The 23,832-nt window shown below is 35.2% G+C and overlaps 2 protein-coding genes and 1 long non-coding RNA gene across 37 annotated transcripts; 2 read left to right on the top strand and 1 right to left on the bottom strand.

Annotated features, from left to right (window-relative positions):
• The first annotated feature begins 1,293 nt into the window (after nt 1-1,293).
• LOC121805244 lies at nt 1,294-9,539 on the top strand. 10 transcript variants are annotated; one of them, XR_006051321.1, is made up of 18 exons: nt 1,294-1,553; nt 2,000-2,078; nt 2,221-2,308; nt 2,783-2,939; nt 3,104-3,220; nt 3,712-3,915; nt 4,220-4,302; nt 5,074-5,541; nt 5,705-5,787; nt 5,870-6,071; nt 6,184-6,308; nt 6,641-6,754; nt 7,284-7,655; nt 7,818-7,902; nt 7,985-8,100; nt 8,190-8,338; nt 8,703-8,785; nt 9,319-9,539. XR_006051321.1 is itself a non-coding variant. In XM_042205047.1 (7 exons), the coding sequence occupies exons 2-7, from the start codon at nt 2,047-2,049 to the stop codon at nt 9,341-9,343; spliced, it is 549 nt and encodes a 182-aa protein (XP_042060981.1). In that variant the 5' UTR covers nt 1,294-1,553; nt 2,000-2,046; the 3' UTR covers nt 9,344-9,539. The 10 variants fall into 10 exon arrangements, 3 of the variants coding, with proteins under 3 accessions (XP_042060981.1, XP_042060980.1, XP_042060979.1); XR_006051318.1 differs by having other exon boundaries at nt 7,287-7,655; XR_006051320.1 differs by having other exon boundaries at nt 6,672-6,754.
• A 94-nt stretch (nt 9,540-9,633) lies between these two features.
• On the top strand, nt 9,634-10,094 carry LOC121805255. Its single transcript, XR_006051404.1, has 3 exons — nt 9,634-9,718; nt 9,878-9,962; nt 10,044-10,094. It is a non-coding gene; the product is annotated as an uncharacterized LOC121805255 (long non-coding RNA).
• LOC121805246 lies at nt 10,077-23,420 on the bottom strand. 26 transcript variants are annotated; one of them, XR_006051323.1, is made up of 21 exons: nt 23,161-23,420; nt 22,636-22,714; nt 22,406-22,493; nt 21,803-21,931; nt 21,500-21,616; nt 20,806-21,009; nt 20,419-20,501; nt 19,183-19,647; nt 18,937-19,019; nt 18,653-18,854; nt 18,416-18,515; nt 17,970-18,052; nt 17,057-17,437; nt 16,810-16,894; nt 16,611-16,727; nt 16,373-16,521; nt 15,926-16,008; nt 15,013-15,393; nt 12,703-12,787; nt 12,504-12,620; nt 10,077-10,095 (listed from the first exon to the last, which is right to left on the bottom strand). XR_006051323.1 is itself a non-coding variant. In XM_042205048.1 (7 exons), the coding sequence occupies exons 2-7, from the start codon at nt 22,665-22,667 to the stop codon at nt 11,262-11,264; spliced, it is 552 nt and encodes a 183-aa protein (XP_042060982.1). In that variant the 5' UTR covers nt 22,668-22,714; nt 23,161-23,420; the 3' UTR covers nt 10,915-11,261. The 26 variants fall into 26 exon arrangements, 2 of the variants coding, with proteins under 2 accessions (XP_042060982.1, XP_042060983.1); XR_006051329.1 differs by having other exon boundaries at nt 15,013-15,396; XR_006051325.1 differs by having other exon boundaries at nt 15,926-16,039.
• Between the last annotated feature and the right edge of the window lie 412 nt (nt 23,421-23,832).

Here is a 23,832-nt window from a genome sequence, read left to right on the forward strand (position 1 = left end):
TTGCAAAGAGAAGACGAGAGGGGAAAGGAGGTCGGTGGCTCTAGGCAGGGAACGTTGAACCTTCCTCGATGAAGCCGTGTGACAATGGTTCACCTTTGCCGCCAGAAATGCACCTCTTTGGCTCTTTCTCTCCCATCAAAGCTAAAACTAATTTTGTTAGTTATACTCTCTTAAAGTAGGGCTTCAATAAGAGTGGAAGCTTTTGGGTTGGGCTTTGCTTGATTTAATTTTATTTCAACTATATTTTGATAGTTAAAGAGTAAATAACAATAGTTAATTGTTTCTAGAGCTTCTTTGGGAAAAAAATTTTTGCATTATTTTTAATATGCATATGCCAAAGTGGTCCACTGTTTCATGCTCAAATTCATGATAATAAGGTACAAAAGTAAAATTATCTAACTGCGTTTGACACACGTTCTAAACACTCAAATTTGCACAATTTATATTCAAGGGATGTGCTATATTGATAACTCATAGTTAAGTTGCTAACTACAATTAAATGATAGGCATTAAATCTTAAAATCAAAGGCTAAGATCATTCAACTACGAGTATCAATACATTGAATAAAAAATGTCAATTAGGTATTTATGTCAATTAACACCAAAGTAGTTATAACTAACTTTTAAAAATATCTCAAAACTTTAAATTATTTTTTCACACAACATATATCAAATTAAAGATAATTTTAGAACGATTCCAACGATATCCTATATGCATATGTTTCGAAGTCAAAATTGGAAAAAAATCTTGAATTTTTTTATTTTTGAAGAAGCAGTTTTATATCAATACAAATTACATAATAGGTCAATATAATACTTGTACAATGTCAATATGAAATTGTGTTGACATTTGTCATGTCTTCGTGTTGATGTATTTCATACACTATATTGATATTGTGTTCCTAAACCCTAAATTTGATAGTTGTTATTATCTTTTTAATATTAAAAAATGAAAAACGAAATTACACATGGTAAATTATAGACCACAATATTTCTAAAATACTATAATTTTAAATAAATTGTAGTTAACGAGGGAAGAATTAGCAATTGATCATATTCCTATATAAAAAATAAGTTTTATGATTTTGAATATTTGGAAATATGTGTCACAGTAAAATATTATTGATTATTGATTGTTTGCCCCAAAAAGAATTAAAATAAGGTGGTAAAAAAGAACTACTCCTACTTCTACAAAACTAATGAACTAAAAGAAAAATGGAAAAAGAAAAAGAAGTCGAACGAATTTAAATATTTGCACTCTCTCTTTCAAAACAAAATCCCATTCCCATCCCATTTTCCCGTTGCAATCTATTTCATATAATAAAATTAGGGCTCCCCAACTTCATCCCATTCCGTCACTCTCTCTCGCTAGGGCCCTTACTCCGACTTCCTCCTCATCAGTTCTCTCCCGCCGGCGATTGGCCAAGTCGCTGTCCATCCCACCGTCCCTTCTTTCCGCTCTCTCTCTCCCACATGAATTGATTTGACTGGAGAATTTTGTTAATCTTGGAGACAATTGCGCAAAAGCAACCCGTGAGAAAATTAAGATTGTGGTATGAATGTTTTGCTAACTTTTCCATGCTTCAAATTACTGCTCATTGTTCCTCAGATATCAATGATGATCATAGATATAATACCTTGATATGTATAGGTAGCAGGAGGTGACGGGTAAGGTTGGTTTTGTGTGACATTCTTGTACTGACCATTAAACATTACTTTTTGAGTCCCTATTTGAATATTTTTTAGATTTGTCAGTGTATTGACCATGCTAACCAGATAACTACAATATTGTCATTCTTGCTCAAGGTGGTTCTTTATCATTGAAACATCATCTGAGCTCTTTATCAGCAGTGGTTTTCTTTGCATGAACAACTTTATTATAACATGTTTACATGTTAGCTTCTGGCTTTCTTTTTTGAGTCACATTCAGGTTGTTTAGTTCAGTCTTTCAATAATACGTTGTGTCATTATTCAATATGCTCTTCACATTGTTGCCCAGGTCTTTGAAGAACATCTTGAGGATTTACGTAAAGAAGGTCGTTTGAAATGGGAGAAATGCAAATTCCAGTCTTATCAAGGTTGATTTTATCTTTGGTACTTAAAACAAATCAAGTTGGATAATCTTGATAGGAGTGTCCTAAGCCATTTTACAATTATTTTGGTCTAATATGATTACATTACATTATGAAATAACTAACCGAACTCTGATGGATCTTCCAGCGTGAGATCTATTGTTGTTCTTAATCTTCCTAACTATGGAAGCGGAAGAAATCCATGGAGCAAGCTAAAGCCAGATTATCTAGAGAAGGTACTTAAATAATCCACAACTTATAACTTCAGCTGTTTAAGAAAATACCATTATTCATTTATGTTTTGTTTTCAAGAAAAGTACATATTATGGCTTGCTTGAGTGCAGGATTAGTTTTATATTCACAACATTTTTCTAGAAATGTGTTTTCTACAGCAAAGGCCAATCTTGGGTTTTAGATATTTATCTTCAAATCATTACTATTCTTGCACAGATGCATTTTGATTTCTCTCCTGCTGAGGTGTTAAATTTAGTTTTTTCTCCATACAGCCTGCTTTCAATGGCGCTTCATGGTTTCATTCTTCACATTAAAACACGAAAATATTTTGTGGGGTACTTTATAGATGGTGCATTTCGTCCTATTGAATGTCACACTATTCCTTGAATGCTTCACTTTCAAAAGTAAATTTTAAAATAGATAAGACATTAAGTAGAAAGTGAAACTGATAAAGAACATTTCTTTGGAGATTGCAGTAAGCGGTTGCACAACAACAGTGGATAGGGAAAGAGCCCCCCCCCCCCCTCCTGGTTTTTTGGGAGATCAAGGCATAGTTACTTTTATATAATACATATTCTGGTGGCTTCTGCGGCTCCTCTCAACTGATGCCGATAAATTTTCTCTATTGAGAATGTAGGAATTCTATTTTATATCTATTCATAATTATTTTCCTCTTAACTTTTAATTGACCAATTTTATTTGATCACTTAAGAGGAGGGTTTTATAGGTACACGATGATGAATCTTTTATTCATTTTTATCTCATTTTCTCATTCTTCCTCCTTTTTGTTTTGCCAGAGGGGGTTTGTTCAGGCTTACCCCAATGATGATTGTCTCGAAAATTTTGGTCTTAAACATGGATGGCTTGCTTTGATGGTTATGGCTGAAGTAATATCCTCCAAACACATAGAACAGGTAGTGTACTGCTTTTCCAGCTAGGTTGAACAAAAATAAGTAAAGTTCTTGTGTGTGGGTCAATGAAAATATATCATTTTTAATACTAGTTATGATAGAGCATAACATGATTGTTTTTCATTTGTCCCACCTCTCAAGCAAATGGCTAGCAACTACTGTTGGGGTGAGGGGGACCTCACTAGAAGTTTTCTTTTTTTTTTCTACCTTCTTTTTTCTCTTCGTCAACTTATGCTTGAATTTTTCTATCTCAAAATGTTTTTCAATGGTTGAACTTACATAAGTTGGTGCTCTGGTCACCTTTTTAGTTAGTCTATTCTCGTATTTTATTCCGTACGAAAAGTACAAAACAGTTTTTTGAACAGTCCAATGCACAAAAATTCCTATGTAAGGGAAGCCATCCATTGTGGTGCATATGAAAAGTTACTGCAGTCTTTAGGCCTTCTCCTAGTTGTGTCTGAACTTGAGTTAGTTTCTTGCTATGCACTCTGCAGATGGTGCAAAGGTTGAAGAGGAGAAATATATGCAGTACTTCTTTGATGATTGGTTTAGTTTCATTGATCAACATCAACCTAAGGCTGTCATATTCTCCGATGCTTGTCCGGACACAAGGTGGATTGGGGACGAGGCTGCTGTCGCTGGAGTACCTGTTGGTCTCTCTTCAACCGCATCAATCAATTACATTATTGGCAACACTGGTAAGTCCACATCTAGATCATTGCCCACATCTCACTATTCATATAATTGTTCCTCATATCAAATGATACTAATGATTGTTAATCATGGCCTAGGACCAAAGTATTCTGATTTTTAAGTTGTCTGACGGCATTTCTCTTTATATCAAAGTGTGTATGCTAAACGTAGTGATGCAATATTTTGGTTTATTTGTATGCTAAACTTTCTCTTTAATATGTTTATCGTTTGTATTCTAATTATTTCAGCATAGGTCTGTATTTGTATGCTAAACTTTCTCTTTAATATGATACTACATGGGTTATGAAGATATGGATGCTCAAGTTGCATATAGTTTCCACCATTTACGAAATGAAAAACCTTACCTTGCTCAAGGTCCCATTTCAAATAAGGTAATATCATTCTTCCATTTTCTAACACTGATATTGAACCATAGGATGCATGAAATTCTGATATAATGATCCAACATCAAGATTAGGGATGTCAATCCAGCTGAAACCCGTGGGTCAACATGAATAACAGTTTATAAAGTTAAAGGGTCAAGGCTAAAAATTGTGACCTGAATATGAAATCGGATTATTTGGGCCAGCCCTAATGGGTTTACGGGTTACTTGGGCTGGCCCGGTCAGGCTGACCCTATTTTAGTTAAAAAAAATTGGATTCGGATTTTGCCTATATTATATGCTGCAACCTACATGTATTATAGTTGCCCTTATCTACACACCACGCGTACACATACGGACATGTAGAAGTCACCACACCAATCCTCCCTCGATCTCTGTCGTTCCAACGTCCTCTTGGTTTCCGGTGATTGGTTTTGTTGGGAACCTATTTATTCCAAATTTGATCTTTATCGATTTTAATACTTTTCAATTCTTATACAAGACTTTCATTGATTTTGGCGAGTTCAATATGATATGTATTTTTGGCACTGTGTAACTATCCATTAGATGTCTTAACTTAAGTTTTCTTTAGCAAATATCTAGCCAAATGTAGGATGTGTTATTGTATTAAAATGGCATGCATATTCCTTCTTTAATAAGTTGAAAATGCAAGGTAGAGAATTGTATGTGCTAGTAGATAGATGATTCATAGAAGTTGTTATCTAGTTTTATGTATATACACTCAGATTTGTTATGAAGCTCCAACCTTTCTCCCTGCAGGACTTCTGTAATCAGGCAACACCAGGGCAGAAAGTGTAGAAAGAAACAAGGGAGGGTTGGAATAAGAGCAAGATGGGGAGAAAAGAAAAAAAAAGAGGAAGCAAATATGTGAAAAAAAAAAAGAAAAATTGGTGGAACAGATGTTGAAAAGCAGAAAAAGAAGAAAAAGAAGTGAAAAAAGAGAGGAAGTAGATATGAGGGAAAAAAAAAAGAAAAAATGGTGGAACAGATCTAGAAAAAGAAAAAAACAGAGAGCAGTATAGGCTATTGGAGAAAGGGACGGGGAGCTTCGTGATGGAGTAGGGGGAGGGGAAGACGACGATTTTTCGAGGTTTCAACCTAAAGCACTACTGGACGAGAAATCAAGAGAGGAAAATGAGAATGCAAACTTGACTAGGGAAAACCAGCTACCTGAATCAGCTAGTGGAGTACCCTCACTTAACAGATCCGAAATCGCATGAAAATAAGGTAAGATCATTCTTTTATATCCTTAACACTGATTTTAATCCACGGGATGCATGGATTTTGACCTTTTTATTCTGACTGAATGATACTAATTATTGTTAATCATGGCCAAGGGCCAACGTGTTTTGATTTTTAAGTTTTCTGATGTCATTTCTCTTCATGTCAGAGTGTGTATGCTGAAAGCTGCAAAGGAACTAGATGGATAATGTCAGCTTGCTATCCAATTTTTCTTATTCATGAAATTAAGAGGTAAAGAAAATAGAAACAGAACATTTTCTGCCAAAGTGTCAAATTTTGTTACGTCTCTTACTTGTATTTATTTTTTGAATAGGTACGAGAACTATTGTAGTGATCAGCAAAGTATATCAATCATCATCAGGAATCTAACCTGGAAAAAGATGCAAAAGTTGAGGAAACTCCTCCCCAAAAGAGAGCTCTAAAGATAAAAAAGAAAATGGTCCAGATTCGGGAAAAGCACCCAGTCTATTATTGAAGACAACGAGTATAGTTCCGTCTAAGACTGTCCCTTAAAGGTACCACAAATATTGCTTCCTTCTCCTTTTGAAATTAATGCAAATTCAATTTTTAGAAAGCTAAATAGAGCCCCCTAGTATCTACACAGCCTATATTGTCCTTGTTTTGAAGGCAGATAGTGCTACTGATAAGGCAGAATGGATAAATACACTAAGAAATATCATCAGTTCAAAAGGAGGACAAGAGAAGGGCGAATCTGGCCCTCCATTGCGCCAAAGTCTTTCCATGGTTCTCTTGTAAGTTCATTAGCTTCCAAGCACCGCCAAATTTTTCCAACATTTATGTCCTTCTAAGTTCGTTAACTTTGTGGACATAATAAATCCTTAAAGTTGTTCTTATTGCCGTTAAATTTTTCCGTCGCTTGATTTATAAAATCTAAATGTTTGGCTTGTTTTAGTTTCTTTCCGTTTGTAAATTAAAATTTTGGTTGATGTTCTTCTATGCTCATTTACTCCTTGTGTCCTTAGAAATAGGTTACGTGAAGCTTCATGAATTTGTGTTTTATAATTGTTTCAGCATAGGTTTGTATTTGTATGCTAAAACTTTCTCTTTAATATGTTTATCACAGACAATCTGACAAGATACTATATGTGATGAAGGTACGGATGCCCAAGTTGCATACGGTTTCCACCATTTATGCAATGAAAGACCTTACCTTACACAAGGTCCCATTTCAAATAAGGTAAGATCATTCTTTTGTTTCCTAACACTGATTTTGATCCACGGGATGCAGCCTGCATGTATTATAGTTTCCCTTATTCACACACCACAACTATACGTACGGACATGTAGTAGTCACCATACCATCGTCCCTCGATCTTTATCGTTCCAACGTCCTCATGATTTTCAGTGATTGGTTTTGTAGAGAACCTGTTTATTCCAAACTTGATCTTTATCAATTTTAATAGTTTTCAATTCTTATGCAAGACTTTCATTGATTTTGGCGTCTTCAATATGATATGTATTTTTGGCATTGTGTAACTATCCATTAGATTTTTATCTTAAGTTAGTTAAGTTTTTATTAGCAAATATTTAGCCAAATGTAGGTTTTGTTATTGTATAAAAATTGCATGCATAACCCTTCTCTAATAAATTGAAAATGCAAGGTAGAGAATTGTATGTTCTAGTAGAGAGATAATTCATAGAAGTAGCTTATCTAGTTTTATGTACATACACTCAGATTTCTTATGAAGCTCTTACCTTTCTCCCAGCAGGACTTTTGTAATCAGGCAACACTAGGGCATAATGTGTAGAAAGAAACATGGAAGGGTTGGAAAAGAAGAAAAAAAATAGAAAAACCAAGAAAAAAAAGAGGAAGCAGATATGTGAAAAAAAGAGAAAAAAAAATGGTCGAAGCATATAGGTGGTAAAAAAGCAAAAAAACAGAGAGCAAAATCAAAGAAAGAGACGGGGAGCTTCGTGGTGGAGTAGTGGGAGGGGAAGACGGCGATTTGGCGAGGCTTCGACTTAAAGCACTTCTGGACCGGAAAATAAGAATGAAAACTTGACTAGGGAAAACCAGCTACCAGAATCAACTAGTGGAGTACCCTCGCTTAACAGATCCGAAATCCAACGAAAATAAGGTAAGATCATTCTTTTATTTCCTAACACTGATTTTGATCCACGGGATGCATGAATTTTGACCTTTTTATTCTGACTGAATGATACTAATTATTGTTAATCATGGCCTAGGGCCAACGTTTTTTGATTTTTAAGTTTTCTGAGGGCATTTCTCTTCATGTCAGAGTGTGTACGCTGAACGCTGCAAAGGAACTAGAGGGATAATGTCAGCTTGCTATCCAATTTTTTTCTTATTCATGAAATTAAGAGGTGAAGAAAAGAGAAACAGAACGTTTTCTGCCAAAGTGTCAAATTTTGTTATATGTCTGACTTGTATTTATTTTTTAATTAGGTACAAGGACTATTAGAGTGATCAGCAAAGTATATCAATCATCAATATGAATCTACCTGGAAAAGTCTAGTAATCAAGATAACAAGTATAGTTCTGTCTAAGATTGTCCCTGAAAGGTGCCACGAATATTGATTCCTTCACATTGTGAAATTATTGCAAATTCAATTTTTAGACAACTAAATAGAGCCCCCTGGTATCTACACAGACCATAGTGCCATTGTTTTGAAGACTGAAAGTGCTTCTGACAAGGCAGAATGGATAAATACAGTAAGAAATATCATCAACTCAAAAGGAGGTCTTATGAAGGGTGAATCTGGCCCTCTATTGCGCCGAAGTCTTTCCGATTGTTCTCTTGTAAGTTCATTAGCTTCCAAGCGCTGCCAATTTTTTCCAACATTTATGTCCTTATAAGTTTAATAACTTTATGGACATAATAAGTCCTTAAAGTTGTTCTTATTGCCGTTAAATTTGTTAGCCTCTTGATTTATAAAATCTAAATGTTTGGCTTGTTTAGGTTTCTTTCCGTTTGTGAATTAGAATTTTGGTTGAGGTGCTTCTATGCTCATTTACTCCTTGTGTCCTTAGAAATATTCCAGACATGACGCCTCATGAATTGTGTTTTATAATTATTTCAGCATAGGTTTGTATTTGTATGCTAAACTTTCTCTTTAATATGTTTATCACAGACCAATCTGACAAGATACTATATGTGATGAAGGTACGGATGCCCAAGTTGCATACGGTTTCCACCATTTACGCAATGAAAGACCTTACCTTGCACAAGGTCCCATTTCAAATAAGGTAAGATCATTCTTTTGTTCCTAACACTGATTTTGATCCACGGGATGCAGCCTGCATGTATTATAGTTTCCCTTATTCACACACCACACTTATACGTACGGACATGTAGTAGTCACCATACAATCGTCCCTCGATATTTATCGTTCCAACGTCCTCATGATTTTCAGTGATTGGTTTTGGTTGAGAACCTGTTTATTCCAAACTTGATCTTTATCGATTTTAATAGTTTTCAATTCTTATGCAAGACTTTCATTGATTTTGGCGTCTTCAATATGATATGTATTTTTGGCATTGTGTAAACTATCCATTAGATTTTTATCTTAAGTTACTTGAGTTTTTATTAGCAAATATTTAGCCAAATGTAGGTTTGTGTTATTGTATTAAATTGCATGCATAACCCTTCTCTAATAAATTGAAAATGCAAGGTAGAGAATTGTATGTGCTAGTAGACAGATAATTCCTAGAAGTAGCTTATCTAGTTTTATGTACATACACTCAGATTTCTTTTGAAGCTCTTACCTATCTCCCAGCAGGACTTTTGTAATCAGGCAACACTAGGGCAGAATGTGTAGAAAGAAACATGGAAGGGTTGGAATAAGGGTTGGAAAAGAAGAAAAAAAAAAACAGAAAAACCAAGAAAAAAAAGAGGAAGCAGATATGTGAAAAAAAAAAGAAAAAAAAGAAAAATTGGTGGAAGCAGATAGGTAGAAAAAAAGAAAAAAAACAGAGAGCAAAATCAAAGAAAGAGACGGGGAGCTTCGTGGTGGAGTAGGGGAGGGGGAAGACGGCGATTGGGCGGGCTTCGACTTAAAGCACTTCTGGAAGACAAAACAAGCCGGAAATGAGAAGAAAACTTGACTAGGGAAAACCAGCTACCAGAATCAGCTAGTGGAGTACCCTCGCTTAACAGATCCGAAATCCAATGAAAATAAGGTAAGATCATTCTTTTATTTCCTAACACTGATTTTGATCCACAGGATGCATGGATTTTGACCTTTTTATTCTGACTGAATGATACTAATATTGTTAATCATGGCCTAGGGCCACGTTTTTTGATTTTTAAGTTTTCTGATGCATTTCTCTTCATGTCAGAGTGTGTATGCTGAACGCTGCAAAGGAACTAGATGGATCATGTCAGCTTGCTATCCAATTTTTTTCTTATTCATGAAATTAAGAGGTGAAGAAAAGAGGAAACAGAACGTTTTCTGCCAAAGTGTCAAATTTGTTATGTGTCTGACTTGTATTTATTTTTAATTAGGTACAAGGACTATTGGAGTGATCAGCAATGTATATCAATCATCAGTATGAATCTAACCTGGAAAAAGTCTAGTAATCAAGATAACAAGTATAGTTCTGTCTAAGACTGTCCTGAAAGGTGCCACGAATAATGATTCCTTCACATTGTGAAATTATTGCAATTCAATTTTAGACAACTAAATTAGCCCCCTGGTATCTACACAGACCATAGTGCCGTTGTTTTGAAGGCTGAAAGTGCTACTGACAAAGCAGAATGGATATATAAATACAGTAAGAAATATTCATCACTCAAAAGGAGTCTTGTGAGGTGACTCGGCCTTATTGCCCCGAAGTCTTCCGCTGGTTATTGTAAGGTCAAGCTTCCAAGCGCGGCAAATTTTTCCACATGATGTCCTATAAGTTTAATAAACTTTATGGAATAATAAGTCCTTTAAAGTTGTTCTTATTGCCGTTTTTAAATTTGTCAGCCTCGTGATTTATAAACATCTAATGTTTGGCTGTTTTGGTTTCTTTCCGTTGGTGAATAGAATTTGGTTGAGGTGCTTCATGCTCAGAGACGTAACAAAATTTGACACTTTGGTAGAAAACGTTATGTTTCTCTTTTCTTCACCTCTTAATTTCATGAATAAGAAAAAAATTGGATAGCAAGCTGACATTATCCATCTAGTTCCTTTGCAGCGTTCAACATACACACTCTGGCATGAAGAGAAATGCCAACAGAAAACTTAAAAATCAAAAAAAGGTTAGCCCTAGGCCATGATTAACAATAATTAGTATCATTCAGTCAGAATAAAAAGGTCAAATCCATGCATCCCAAGGATCAAAATCAGTGTTAGGAAATAAAAGAATGATCTTACCTTATTTTCATTGGATTTCGGATCTGTTAAGCGAGGGTACTCCACTAGCTGATTCTGGTAGCTGGTTTTCCCTAGTCATGTTTTCATTCTCATTTTCCGGTCTTGATTTGTCTTCCAGAAGTGCATTAAGTCAAAGCCTCGCCAAATCGCCGTCTTCCCCTCCCACTACTCCACCACGAAGCTCCCCGTCCCTTTCTTTGATTTGCTCTCTGTTTTTTTTTTCCCACCTATCTGCTTCCACCAATTTTTCTTTTTTTTTTTCACATATCTGCTTCCTCTTTTTTTTCTTGGTTTTTCTGTTTTTTTCCTTCTTTTCCAACCCTTATTCCAACCCTTCCATGTTTCGTTCTACACATTCTGCCCTAGTGTTGCCTGATTACAAAAGTCCTGCTGGGAGAAAGGTAAGAGCTTCATAAGAAATCTGAGTGCATGTACATAAAACTAGATAAGCTACTTCTATGAATTATCTGTCTACTAGCACATACAATTCCTCTACCTTGCATTTTCAATTTATTAGAGAAGGGTTTATGCATGCAATTTTAATACAATAACACAACCTACATTAGGCTAATATTTGCTAATAAAAACTTAAGTAACTTAAGATAAAAATCTGATGGATAGTTACACAATGCCTAAAATACATATCATATCGAAGACACCAAAATCAATGAAAGTCTTGCATAAGAATTGAAAACTAATAAAATCGATAAAGATCAAGTTTGGAATCAGGTTCTCAACAGAACCAATCACTGAAAATAATGAGGACCTAGGAACGATAAAGATCGAGGGATGATGGTATGGTGACTACTACAAGTCCGTATGTATAGGCGTGGTGTGTGAATAAGGGAAACTATAATACATGCAGGCTGCGTCCGTGGATCAAAATCAGTGTTAGGAAATAAAAGAATGATCTTAGCTTATATTGAAATAGGACCTATGTGCAAGGTAATGTCTTTGATTGCGTAAATGGTGGAAACCATATGCAACTTGGGCATCCATACCTTCATCACATATAGTATCTTGTCAGAGTAATAAAGCATATTAAAGAGAAAGTTTAGCATACAAATACAAACCTATGCTAAATCAATTATAAAACACAAATTCATGAGGCTTCACGTCTGGAATATTTCAAAGGACACAAGGAGGTAAATGAGCATAGAGGCACCTCAACCAAAATTCTAATTCATAACGGAAAGAAACCTAAAATAAGCCAAACATTTAGATTTTATAAATCTAGCGGCTGAAAATTTTAACATCAATATGTACAACTTTAAGGACTTATTATGTCCATAAAGTTATTAAACTTATAAGGACATAAATGTTGGAAATATTTGGCAGTGCTTGGAAGCTAATGAACTTACAAGAGAACAATCGGAAAGACTTTGCGCAATGGAGGGTCAGATTCACCCTTCACTTGACCTCCTTTTGAACTGATGATATGATATTTCTTACTGTATTTATCCATTCTTCCTTGTCAGTATCACTTTCAGCCTTCAAAACAACGGCACTATGGGCTGTGTAGATACCAGGGGGGCTCTATTTAGCTGTCTATAAATTGAATTTGCAATAATTTCACAAAGTGAAGGAAGCAATATTCGTGGCACCTTTCAGGGACAGTCTTAGACAGAAATATACTTGTTATCTTGATTACTAGACTTTTTCCAGTTAGATTCATACTGATGATTGATATACTTTGCTGATCACTCCAATAGTCCTTGTACCTATTTAAAAAATAAATACAGGTCAGAGACGTAACAAAATTTGACACTTTGGCAGAAAACGTTCTGTTTCTCTTTTCTTCACCTCTTAATTTCATGAATAAGAAAAAAATTGGATAGCAAGCTGACATTATCCATCTAGTTCCTTTGCAGCGTTCAGCATACACACTCTGGCATGAAGAGAAATGCCAACAGAAAACTTAAATATCAAAAAACGTTGGCCCTAGGCCATGATTAACAATAATTAGTATCATTCAGTCAGAGTAAAAAGGTCAAATCCATGCATCCCAAGAATCAAAATCAGTGTTAGGAAATAAAAGAATGATCTTACCTTATTTTCATTGGATTTCGGATCTGTTAAGCGAAGGGTACTCCACTAGCTGATTCTGGTAGCTGGTTTTCCCTAGTCATGTTTTTCATTCTCATTTTCCGGCCTTGTATTTGTCTTCCAGAAGTGATATTAAGTCGAAAGCCTCGCCAAATCGCCGTCTTCCCCTCCCACTACTCCACCACGAAGCTCCCCGTCTCTTTCTTTGATTTTGCTCTCTGTTTTTTCTTTTTTTCCACCTATCTGCTTCCACCAATTTTTCTTTTTTTTTCTTTTTTTTTCACATATGATGCTTCCTCTTTTTTTCGTGGTTTTTCTGTTTTTTTCTTCTTTTCCAACCCTTATTCCAACACTTCCATGTTTCTTTCTACACATTCTGCCCTAGTGTTGCCTGATTACAAAAGTCCTTCTAGGGAGATAGGTAAGAGCTTCATAAGAAATCTGAGTGATGTACATAAAACTAGATAAGCTACTTCTATGAATTATCTGTCTACTAGCACATACAATTCTCTACCTTGCATTTTCAATTTATTAGAGAAGGGTTATGCATGCAATTTTAATACAATAACACAACCTACATTTGGCTAAATATTTGCTAATAAAAACTCAAGTAACTTAAGATAAAAATCTAATGGATAGTTACACAATGCCAAAAATACATATCATATTGAAGACGCCAAAATCAATGAAAGTCTTGCATAAGAATTGAAAACTATTAAAATCGATAAAGATCAAGTTTGGAATAAACAGGTTCTCAACAAAACCAATCACTGAAAATCATGAGGACGTTGGAACGATAAATATCGAGGGACGATTGTATGGTGACTACTACATGTCCGTACGTATAGGTGTGGTGTGTGAATAAGGGAAACTATAATACATGCAGGCTGCATCCCGTGGATCAAAATCAGTGTTAGGAAACAAAAGAATGATCTTACCTTATTTGAAATGGGACCTTGTGCAAGGTAAGGTCTTTCATTGCGTAAATGGTGGAAACCGTATGCAACTTGGGCATCCGTACCTTCATCACATATAGTATCTTGTCAGATTGTCTGTGATAAACATATTAAAGAGAAAGTTTAGCATACAAATACAACCTATGCTGAAATAATTATAAAACACAATTCATGAGGCGTCATGTCTGGAATATTTCTAAGGACACAAGGAGTAAATGAGCATAGAAGCACCTCAACCAAAATTCTAATTCACAAACGGAAAGAAACCTAAACAAGCCAAACATTTAGATTTTATAAATCAAGAGGCTGACAAATTTAACGGCAATAAGAACAACTTTAAGGACTTATTATGTCCATAAAGTTATTAAACTTATAAGGACATAAATGTTGGAAAAATTTGGCAGCGCTTGGAAGCTAATGAACTTACAAGAGAACAATCGGAAAGACTTCGGCGCAATAGATGGCCAGATTCACCCTTCACAAGACCTCCTTTTGAGCTGACGATATTTCTTACTGTATTTATCCATTCTGCCTTGTCAGTAGCACTTTCAGTCCTTCAAACAATGGCACTATGGTCTGTGTAGATACCAGGGGGCTATATTTAGTTGTCTAAAAATTGAATTTGCAATAATTTCACAATGTGAAGGAATCAATATTCGTGGCACCTTTCAGGGACAGTCTTAGACAGAACTATACTTGTTATCTTGATTACTAGACTTTTTCCAGTTAGATTCATACTGATGATTGATATACTTTGCTGATCACTCTAATAGTCCTTGTACCTAATTAAAAAATAAATACAAGTCAGACATATAACAAAATTTGACACTTTGGCAGAAAACGTTCTGTTTCTCTTTTCTTCACCTCTTAATTTCATGAATAAGAAAAAAATTGGATAGCAAGCTGACATAATCCCTCTAGTTCCTTTGCAGCGTTCAGCATACACACTCTGACATGAAGAGAAATGCTCTCAGAAAACTTAAAAATCAAAAAACGTTGGCCCTAGGCCATGATTAACAATAATTAGTATCATTCAGTCAGAATAAAAAGGTCAAAATTCATGCATCCCGTGGATCAAAATCAGTGTTAGGAAATAAAAGAATGATCTTACCTTATTTTCATTGGATTTCGGATCTGTTAAGCGAGGGTACTCCACTAGCTGATTCTGGTAGCTGGTTTTCCCTAGTCAAGTTTTCATTCTCATTTTCCGGTCTTGATTTGTCTTCCAGAAGTGCTTTAAGTCGAAGCCTCGCCAAATCGCCGTCTTCCCCTCCCACTACTCCACCACGAAGCTCCCCGTCTCTTTCTTTGATTTTGCTCTCTGTTTTTTTGCTTTTTTTCCACCTATATGCTTCCACCATTTTTTTTTCTTTTTTTTTCACATATCTGCTTCCTCTTTTTTTCTTGGTTTTTCTGTTTTTTTTCTTCTTTTCCAACCCTTCCATGTTTCTTTCTACACATTATGCCCTAGTGTTGCCTGATTACAAAAGTACTGCTGGGAGAAAGGTAAGAGCTTCATAAGAAATCTGAGTGTATGTACATAAAACTAGATAAGCTACTTCTATGAATTATCTGTCTACTAGCACATACAATTCTCTACCTTGCATTTTCAATTTATTAGAGAAGGGTTATGCATGCAATTTTAATACAATAACACAACCTACATTTGGCTAAATATTTGCTAATAAAAACTCAAGTAACTTAAGATAAAAATCTAATGGATAGTTACACAATGCCAAAAATACATATCATATTGAAGACGCCAAAATCAATGAAAGTCTTGCATAAGAATTGAAAACTATTAAAATCGATAAAGATCAAGTTTGGAATAAACAGGTTCTCAACAAAACCAAACACTGAAAATCATGAGGACGTTGGAACGATAAATATCGAGGGACGATTGTATGGTGACTACTACATGTCCGTACGTATAGGTGTGGTGTGTGAATAAGGGAAACTATAATACATGCAGGCTGCATCCCGTGGATCAAAATCAGTGTTAGGAAACAAAAGAATGATCTTACCTTATTTGAAATGGGACCTTGTGCAAGGTAAGGTCTTTCATTGCGTAAATGGTGGAAACCGTATGCAACTTGGGCATCCGTACCTTCATCACATATAGTATCTTGTCAGATTGTCTGTGATAAACATATTAAAGAGAAAGTTTAGCATACAAATACAAACCTATGCTGAAATAATTATAAAACACAATTTCATGAGGCGTCATGTCTGGAATATTTCTAAGGACACAAGGAGTAAATGAGCATAGAAGCACCTCAACCAAAATTCTAATTCACAAACGGAAAGAAACCTAAACAAGCCAAACATTTAGATTTTATAAATCAAGAGGCTAACAAATTTAACGGCAATAAGAACAACTTTAAGGACTTATTATGTCCATAAAGTTATTAAACTTATAAGGACATGAATGTTGGAAAAATTTGGCAGCGCTTGGAAGCTAATGAACTTACAAGAGAACAATCGGAAAGACTTCGGCGCAATAGATGGCCAGATTCACCCTTCACAAGACCTCCTTTTGAGCTGACGATATTTCTTACTGTATTTATCCATTCTGCCTTGTCAGTAGCACTTTCAGTCTTCAAAACAATGGCACTATGGTCTGTGTAGATACCAGGGGGCTCTATTTAGTTGTCTAAAAATTGAATTTGCAATAATTTCACAATGTGAAGGAATCAATATTCGTGGCACCTTTCAGGGACAGTCTTAGACAGAACTATACTTGTTATCTTGATTACTAGACTTTTTCCAGTTAGATTCATATTGATGATTGATATACTTTGCTGATCACTCTAATAGTCCTTGTACCTAATTAAAAAATAAATACAAGTCAGACATATAACAAAATTTGACACTTTGGCAGAAAACGTTCTGTTTCTCTTTTCTTCACCTCTTAATTTCATGAATAAGAAAAAAATTGGATAGCAAGCTGACATTATCCCTCTAGTTCCTTTGCAGCGTTCAGCATACACACTCTGACATGAAGAGAAATGCTCTCAGAAAACTTAAAAATCAAAAAACGTTGGCCCTAGGCCATGATTAACAATAATTAGTATCATTCAGTCAGAATAAAAAGGTCAAAATTCATGCATCCCGTGGATCAAAATCAGTGTTAGGAAATAAAAGAATGATCTTACCTTATTTTCATTGGATTTCGGATCTGTTAAGCGAGGGTACTCCACTAGCTGATTCTGGTAGCTGGTTTTCCCTAGTCAAGTTTTCATTCTCATTTTCCGGTCTTGATTTGTCTTCCAGAAGTGCTTTAAGTCGAAGCCTCGCCAAATCGCCGTCTTCCCCTCCCACTACTCCACCACGAAGCTCCCCGTCTCTTTCTTTGATTTTGCTCTCTGTTTTTTTGCTTTTTTTCCACCTATATGCTTCCACCATTTTTTTTTCTTTTTTTTTCACATATCTGCTTCCTCTTTTTTTCTTGGTTTTTCTGTTTTTTTTCTTCTTTTCCAACCCTTCCATGTTTCTTTCTACACATTATGCCCTAGTGTTGCCTGATTACAAAAGTACTGCTGGGAGAAAGGTAAGAGCTTCATAAGAAATCTGAGTGTATGTACATAAAACTAGATAAGCTACTTCTATGAATTATCTCTCTACTAGAACATACAATTCTCTACCTTGCATTTTCAATTTATTAGAGAAGGGTTATGCATGCAATTTTTATACAATAACAAAACCTACATTTGGCTAAATATTTGCTAATAAAAACTTAAGTAACTTAAGATAAAAATCTAATGGATAGTTACACAATGCCAAAAATACATATCATATTGAAGACGCCAAAATCAATGAAAGTCTTGCATAAGAATTGAAAACTATTAAAATCGATAAAGATCAAGTTTGGAATAAACAGGTTCTCTACAAAACCAATCACTGAAAATCATGAGGACGTTGGAACGATAAAGATCGAGTGACGATGGTATGGTGACTACTACATGTCCGTACGTATAGGTGTGGTGTGTGAATAAGGGAAACTATAATACATGCAGGCTGCATCCCGTGGATCAAAATCAGTGTTAGGAAACAAAAGAATGATCTTACCTTATTTGAAATGGGACCTTGTGCAAGGTAAGGTTTTTCATAGCGTAAATGGTGGAAACCGTATGCAACTTGGGCATCCATACCTTCATCACATATAGTATTCTGTCAGATTGTCAGTAATAAACATATTAAAGAGAAAGTTTTAGCATACAAATAGAAACCTATGCTGAAACAATTATAAAACACAAATTCATGAAGCTTCACGTAACCTATTTCTAAGGACACAAGGAGTAAATGAGCATAGAAGAACATCAACCAAAATTTTAATTTACAAACGGTAAGAAACTAAAACAAGCCAAACATTTAGATTTTATAAATCAAGCGACGGAAAAATTTAACGGCAATAAGAACAACTTTAAGGACTTATTATGTCCATAAAGTTAACGAACTTAGAAGGACATAAATGTTGGAAAAATTTGGCGGTGCTTGGAAGCTAATGAACTTACAAGAGAACCATGGAAAGACTTTTGCGCAATGGAGGGCCAGATTCACCCTTCTCTTGTCCTCCTTTTGAACTGATGATATTTCTTAGTGTATATATCCATTCTGCCTTATCAGTAGCACTATCAGCCATCAAAACAAGGACAATATAGGGTGTGTAGATACTAGGGGGCTCTATTTAGCTTTCTAAAAATTGAATTTGCATTAATTTCAAAAGGAGAAGGAAGCAATATTTGTGGTACCTTTAAGGGACAGTCTTAGACGGAACTATACTCGTTGTCTTCAATAATAGACTGGGTGCTTTTCCCGAATCTGGACCATTTTCTTTTTTATCTTTAGAGCTCTCTTTTGGGGAGAAGTTTCCTCAACTTTTGCAACTTTTTCCAGGTTAGATTCCTGATGATGATTGATATACTTTGCTGATCACTACAATAGTTCTCGTACCTATTCAAAAAATAAATACAAGTAAGAGACGTAACAAAATTTGACACTTTGGCAGAAAATGTTCTGTTTCTATTTTCTTTACCTCTTAATTTCATGAATAAGAAAAATTGGATAGCAAGCTGACATTATCCATCTAGTTCCTTTGCAGCTTTCAGCATACACACTCTGACATGAAGAGAAATGCCATCAGAAAACTTAAAAATTAAAACACGTTGGCCCTTGGCCATGATTAACAATAATTAGTATCATTCAGTCAGAATAAAAAGGTCAAAATCCATGCATCCCGTGGATTAAAATCAGTGTTAAGGATATAAAAGAATGATCTTACCTTATTTTCATGCGATTTCGGATCTGTTAAGTGAGGGTACTCCACTAGCTGATTCAGGTAGCTGGTTTTCCCTAGTCAAGTTTGCATTCTCATTTTCCTCTCTTGATTTCTCGTCCAGTAGTGCTTTAAGTTGAAACCTCGAAAAATCGTCGTCTTCCCCTCCCCCTACTCCATCACGAAGCTCCCCGTCCCTTTCTCCAATAGCCTATACTGCTCTATGTTTTTTTCTTTTTCTAGATCTGTTCCACCATTTTTTCTTTTTTTTTCCCTCATATCTACTTCCTCTCTTTTTTCACTTCTTTTTCTTCTTTTTCTGCTTTTCAACATCTGTTCCACCAATTTTTCTTTTTTTTTCACATATTTGCTTCCTCTTTTTTTTTCTTTTCTTCCCATCTTGCTCTTATTCCAACCCTCCCTTGTTTCTTTCTACACTTTCTGCCCTGGTGTTGCCTGATTACAGAAGTCCTGCAGGGAGAAAGGTTGGAGCTTCATAACAAATCTGAGTGTATATACATAAAACTAGATAACAACTTCTATGAATCATCTATCTACTAGCACATACAATTCTCTACCTTGCATTTTCAACTTATTAAAGAAGGAATATGCATGCCATTTTAATACAATAACACATCCTACATTTGGCTAGATATTTGCTAAAGAAAACTTAAGTTAAGACATCTAATGGATAGTTACACAGTGCCAAAAATACATATCATATTGAACTCGCCAAAATCAATGAAAGTCTTGTATAAGAATTGAAAAGTATTAAAATCGATAAAGATCAAATTTGGAATAAATAGGTTCCCTACAAAACCAATCACCGGAAACCAAGAGGACGTTGGAACGACAGAGATCGAGGGAGGATTGGTGTGGTGACTTCTACATGTCCGTATGTGTACGCGTGGTGTGTAGATAAGGGCAACTATAATACATGTAGGTTGCAGCATATAATATAGGCAAAATCCGAATCCAATTTTTTTTAACTAAAATAGGGTCAGCCTGACCGGGCCAGCCCAAGTAACCCGTAAACCCATTAGGGCTGGCCCAAATAATCCGATTTCATATTCAGGTCACAATTTTTAGCCTTGACCCTTTAACTTTATAAACTGTTATTCATGTTGACCCACGGGTTTCAGCTGGATTGACATCCCTAATCTTGATGTTGGATCATTATATCAGAATTTCATGCATCCTATGGTTCAATATCAGTGTTAGAAAATGGAAGAATGATATTACCTTATTTGAAATGGGACCTTGAGCAAGGTAAGGTTTTTCATTTCGTAAATGGTGGAAACTATATGCAACTTGAGCATCCATATCTTCATAACCCATGTAGTATCATATTAAAGAGAAAGTTTAGCATACAAATACAGACCTATGCTGAAATAATTAGAATACAAACGATAAACATATTAAAGAGAAAGTTTAGCATACAAATAAACCAAAATATTGCATCACTACGTTTAGCATACACACTTTGATATAAAGAGAAATGCCGTCAGACAACTTAAAAATCAGAATACTTTGGTCCTAGGCCATGATTAACAATCATTAGTATCATTTGATATGAGGAACAATTATATGAATAGTGAGATGTGGGCAATGATCTAGATGTGGACTTACCAGTGTTGCCAATAATGTAATTGATTGATGCGGTTGAAGAGAGACCAACAGGTACTCCAGCGACAGCAGCCTCGTCCCCAATCCACCTTGTGTCCGGACAAGCATCGGAGAATATGACAGCCTTAGGTTGATGTTGATCAATGAAACTAAACCAATCATCAAAGAAGTACTGCATATATTTCTCCTCTTCAACCTTTGCACCATCTGCAGAGTGCATAGCAAGAAACTAACTCAAGTTCAGACACAACTAGGAGAAGGCCTAAAGACTGCAGTAACTTTTCATATGCACCACAATGGATGGCTTCCCTTACATAGGAATTTTTGTGCATTGGACTGTTCAAAAAACTGTTTTGTACTTTTCGTACGGAATAAAATACGAGAATAGACTAACTAAAAAGGTGACCAGAGCACCAACTTATGTAAGTTCAACCATTGAAAAACATTTTGAGATAGAAAAATTCAAGCATAAGTTGACGAAGAGAAAAAAGAAGGTAGAAAAAAAAAGAAAACTTCTAGTGAGGTCCCCCTCACCCCAACAGTAGTTGCTAGCCATTTGCTTGAGAGGTGGGACAAATGAAAAACAATCATGTTATGCTCTATCATAACTAGTATTAAAAATGATATATTTTCATTGACCCACACACAAGAACTTTACTTATTTTTGTTCAACCTAGCTGGAAAAGCAGTACACTACCTGTTCTATGTGTTTGGAGGATATTACTTCAGCCATAACCATCAAAGCAAGCCATCCATGTTTAAGACCAAAATTTTCGAGACAATCATCATTGGGGTAAGCCTGAACAAACCCCCTCTGGCAAAACAAAAAGGAGGAAGAATGAGAAAATGAGATAAAAATGAATAAAAGATTCATCATCGTGTACCTATAAAACCCTCCTCTTAAGTGATCAAATAAAATTGGTCAATTAAAAGTTAAGAGGAAAATAATTATGAATAGATATAAAATAGAATTCCTACATTCTCAATAGAGAAAATTTACCGGCATCAGTTGAGAGGAGCCGCAGAAGCCACCAGAATATGTATTATATAAAAGTAACTATGCCTTGATCTCCCAAAAAACCAGGAGGGGGGGCTCTTTCCCTATCCACTGTTGTTGTGCAACCGCTTACTGCAATCTCCAAAGAAATGTTCTTTATCAGTTTCACTTTCTACTTAATGTCTTATCTATTTTAAAATTTACTTTTGAAAGTGAAGCATTCAAGGAATAGTGTGACATTCAATAGGACGAAATGCACCATCTATAAAGTACCCCACAAAATATTTTCGTGTTTTAATGTGAAGAATGAAACCATGAAGCGCCATTGAAAGCAGGCTGTAGGGAGAAAAAACTAAATTTAACACCTCAGCAGGAGAGAAATCAAAATGCATCTGTTCAAGAATAGTAATGATTTGAAGATAAATATCTAAAACCCAAGATTGGCCTTTGCTGTAGAAAACACATTTCTAGAAAAATGTTGTGAATATAAAACTAATCCTGCACTCAAGCAAGCCATAATATGTACTTTTCTTGAAAACAAAACATAAATGAATAATGGTATTTTCTTAAACAGCTGAAGTTATAAGTTGTGGATTATTTAAGTACCTTCTCTAGATAATCTGGCTTTAGCTTGCTCCATGGATTTCTTCCGCTTCCATAGTTAGGAAGATTAAGAACAACAATAGATCTCACGCTGGAAGATCCATCAGAGTTCGGTTAGTTATTTCATAATGTAATGTAATCATATTAGACCAAAATAATTGTAAAATGGCATAGGACACTCCTATCAAGATTATCCAACTTGATTTGTTTTAAGTACCAAAGATAAAATCAACCTTGATAAGACTGGAATTTGCATTTCTCCCATTTCAAACGACCTTCTTTACGTAAATCCTCAAGATGTTCTTCAAAGACCTGGGCAACAATGTGAAGAGCATATTGAATAATGACACAACTTATTATTGAAAGACTGAACTAAACAACCTGAATGTGACTCAAAAAAGAAAGCCAGAAGCTAACATGTAAACATGTTATAATAAAGTTGTTCATGCAAAGAAAACCACTGCTGATAAAGAGCTCAGATGATGTTTCAATGATAAAGAACCACCTTGAGCAAGAATGACAATATTGTAGTTATCTGGTTAGCATGGTCAATACACTGACAAATCTAAAAAATATTCAAATAGGGACTCAAGAAGTAATGTTTAATGGTCAGTACAAGAATGTCACACAAAACCAACCTTACCCGTCACCTCCTGCTACCTATACAAATCAAGGTATTATATCTATGATCATCATTGATATCTGAGGAACAATGAGCAGTAATTTGAAGCATGGAAAAGTTAGCAAAACATTCATACCACAATCTTAATTTTCTCACGGGTTGCTTTTGCGCAATTGTCTCCAAGATTAACAAAATTCTCCAGTCAAATCAATTCATGTGGGAGAGAGAGAGCGGAAAGAAGGGACGGTGGGATGGACGGCGACTTGGCCAATCGCCGGCGGGAGAGAACTGATGAGGAGGAAGTCGGAGTAAGGGCCCTAGCGAGAGAGAGTGACGGAATGGGATGAAGTTGGGGAGCCCTAATTTTATTATATGAAATAGATTGCAACGGGAAAATGGGATGGGAATGGGATTTTGTTTTGAAAGAGAGAGTGCAAATATTTAAATTCGTTCGACTTCTTTTTCTTTTTCCATTTTTCTTTTAGTTCATTAGTTTTGTAGAAGTAGGAGTAGTTCTTTTTTACCACCTTATTTTAATTCTTTTTGGGGCCAACAATCAATAATCAATAATATTTTACTGTGACACATATTTCCAAATATTCAAAATCATAAAACTTATTTTTTATATAGGAATATGATCAATTGCTAATTCTTCCCTCGTTAACTACAATTTATTTAAAATTATAGTATTTAGAAATATTGTGGTCTATAATTTACCATGTGTAATTTCGTTTTTCATTTTTTAATATTAAAAAGATAATAACAACTATCAAATTTAGGGTTTAGGAACACAATATCAATATAGTGT

This window comes from Salvia splendens, chromosome 5, assembly GCF_004379255.2.
Source record: "Salvia splendens isolate huo1 chromosome 5, SspV2, whole genome shotgun sequence".
Taxonomy (NCBI): Eukaryota; Viridiplantae; Streptophyta; class Magnoliopsida; order Lamiales; family Lamiaceae; genus Salvia; species Salvia splendens.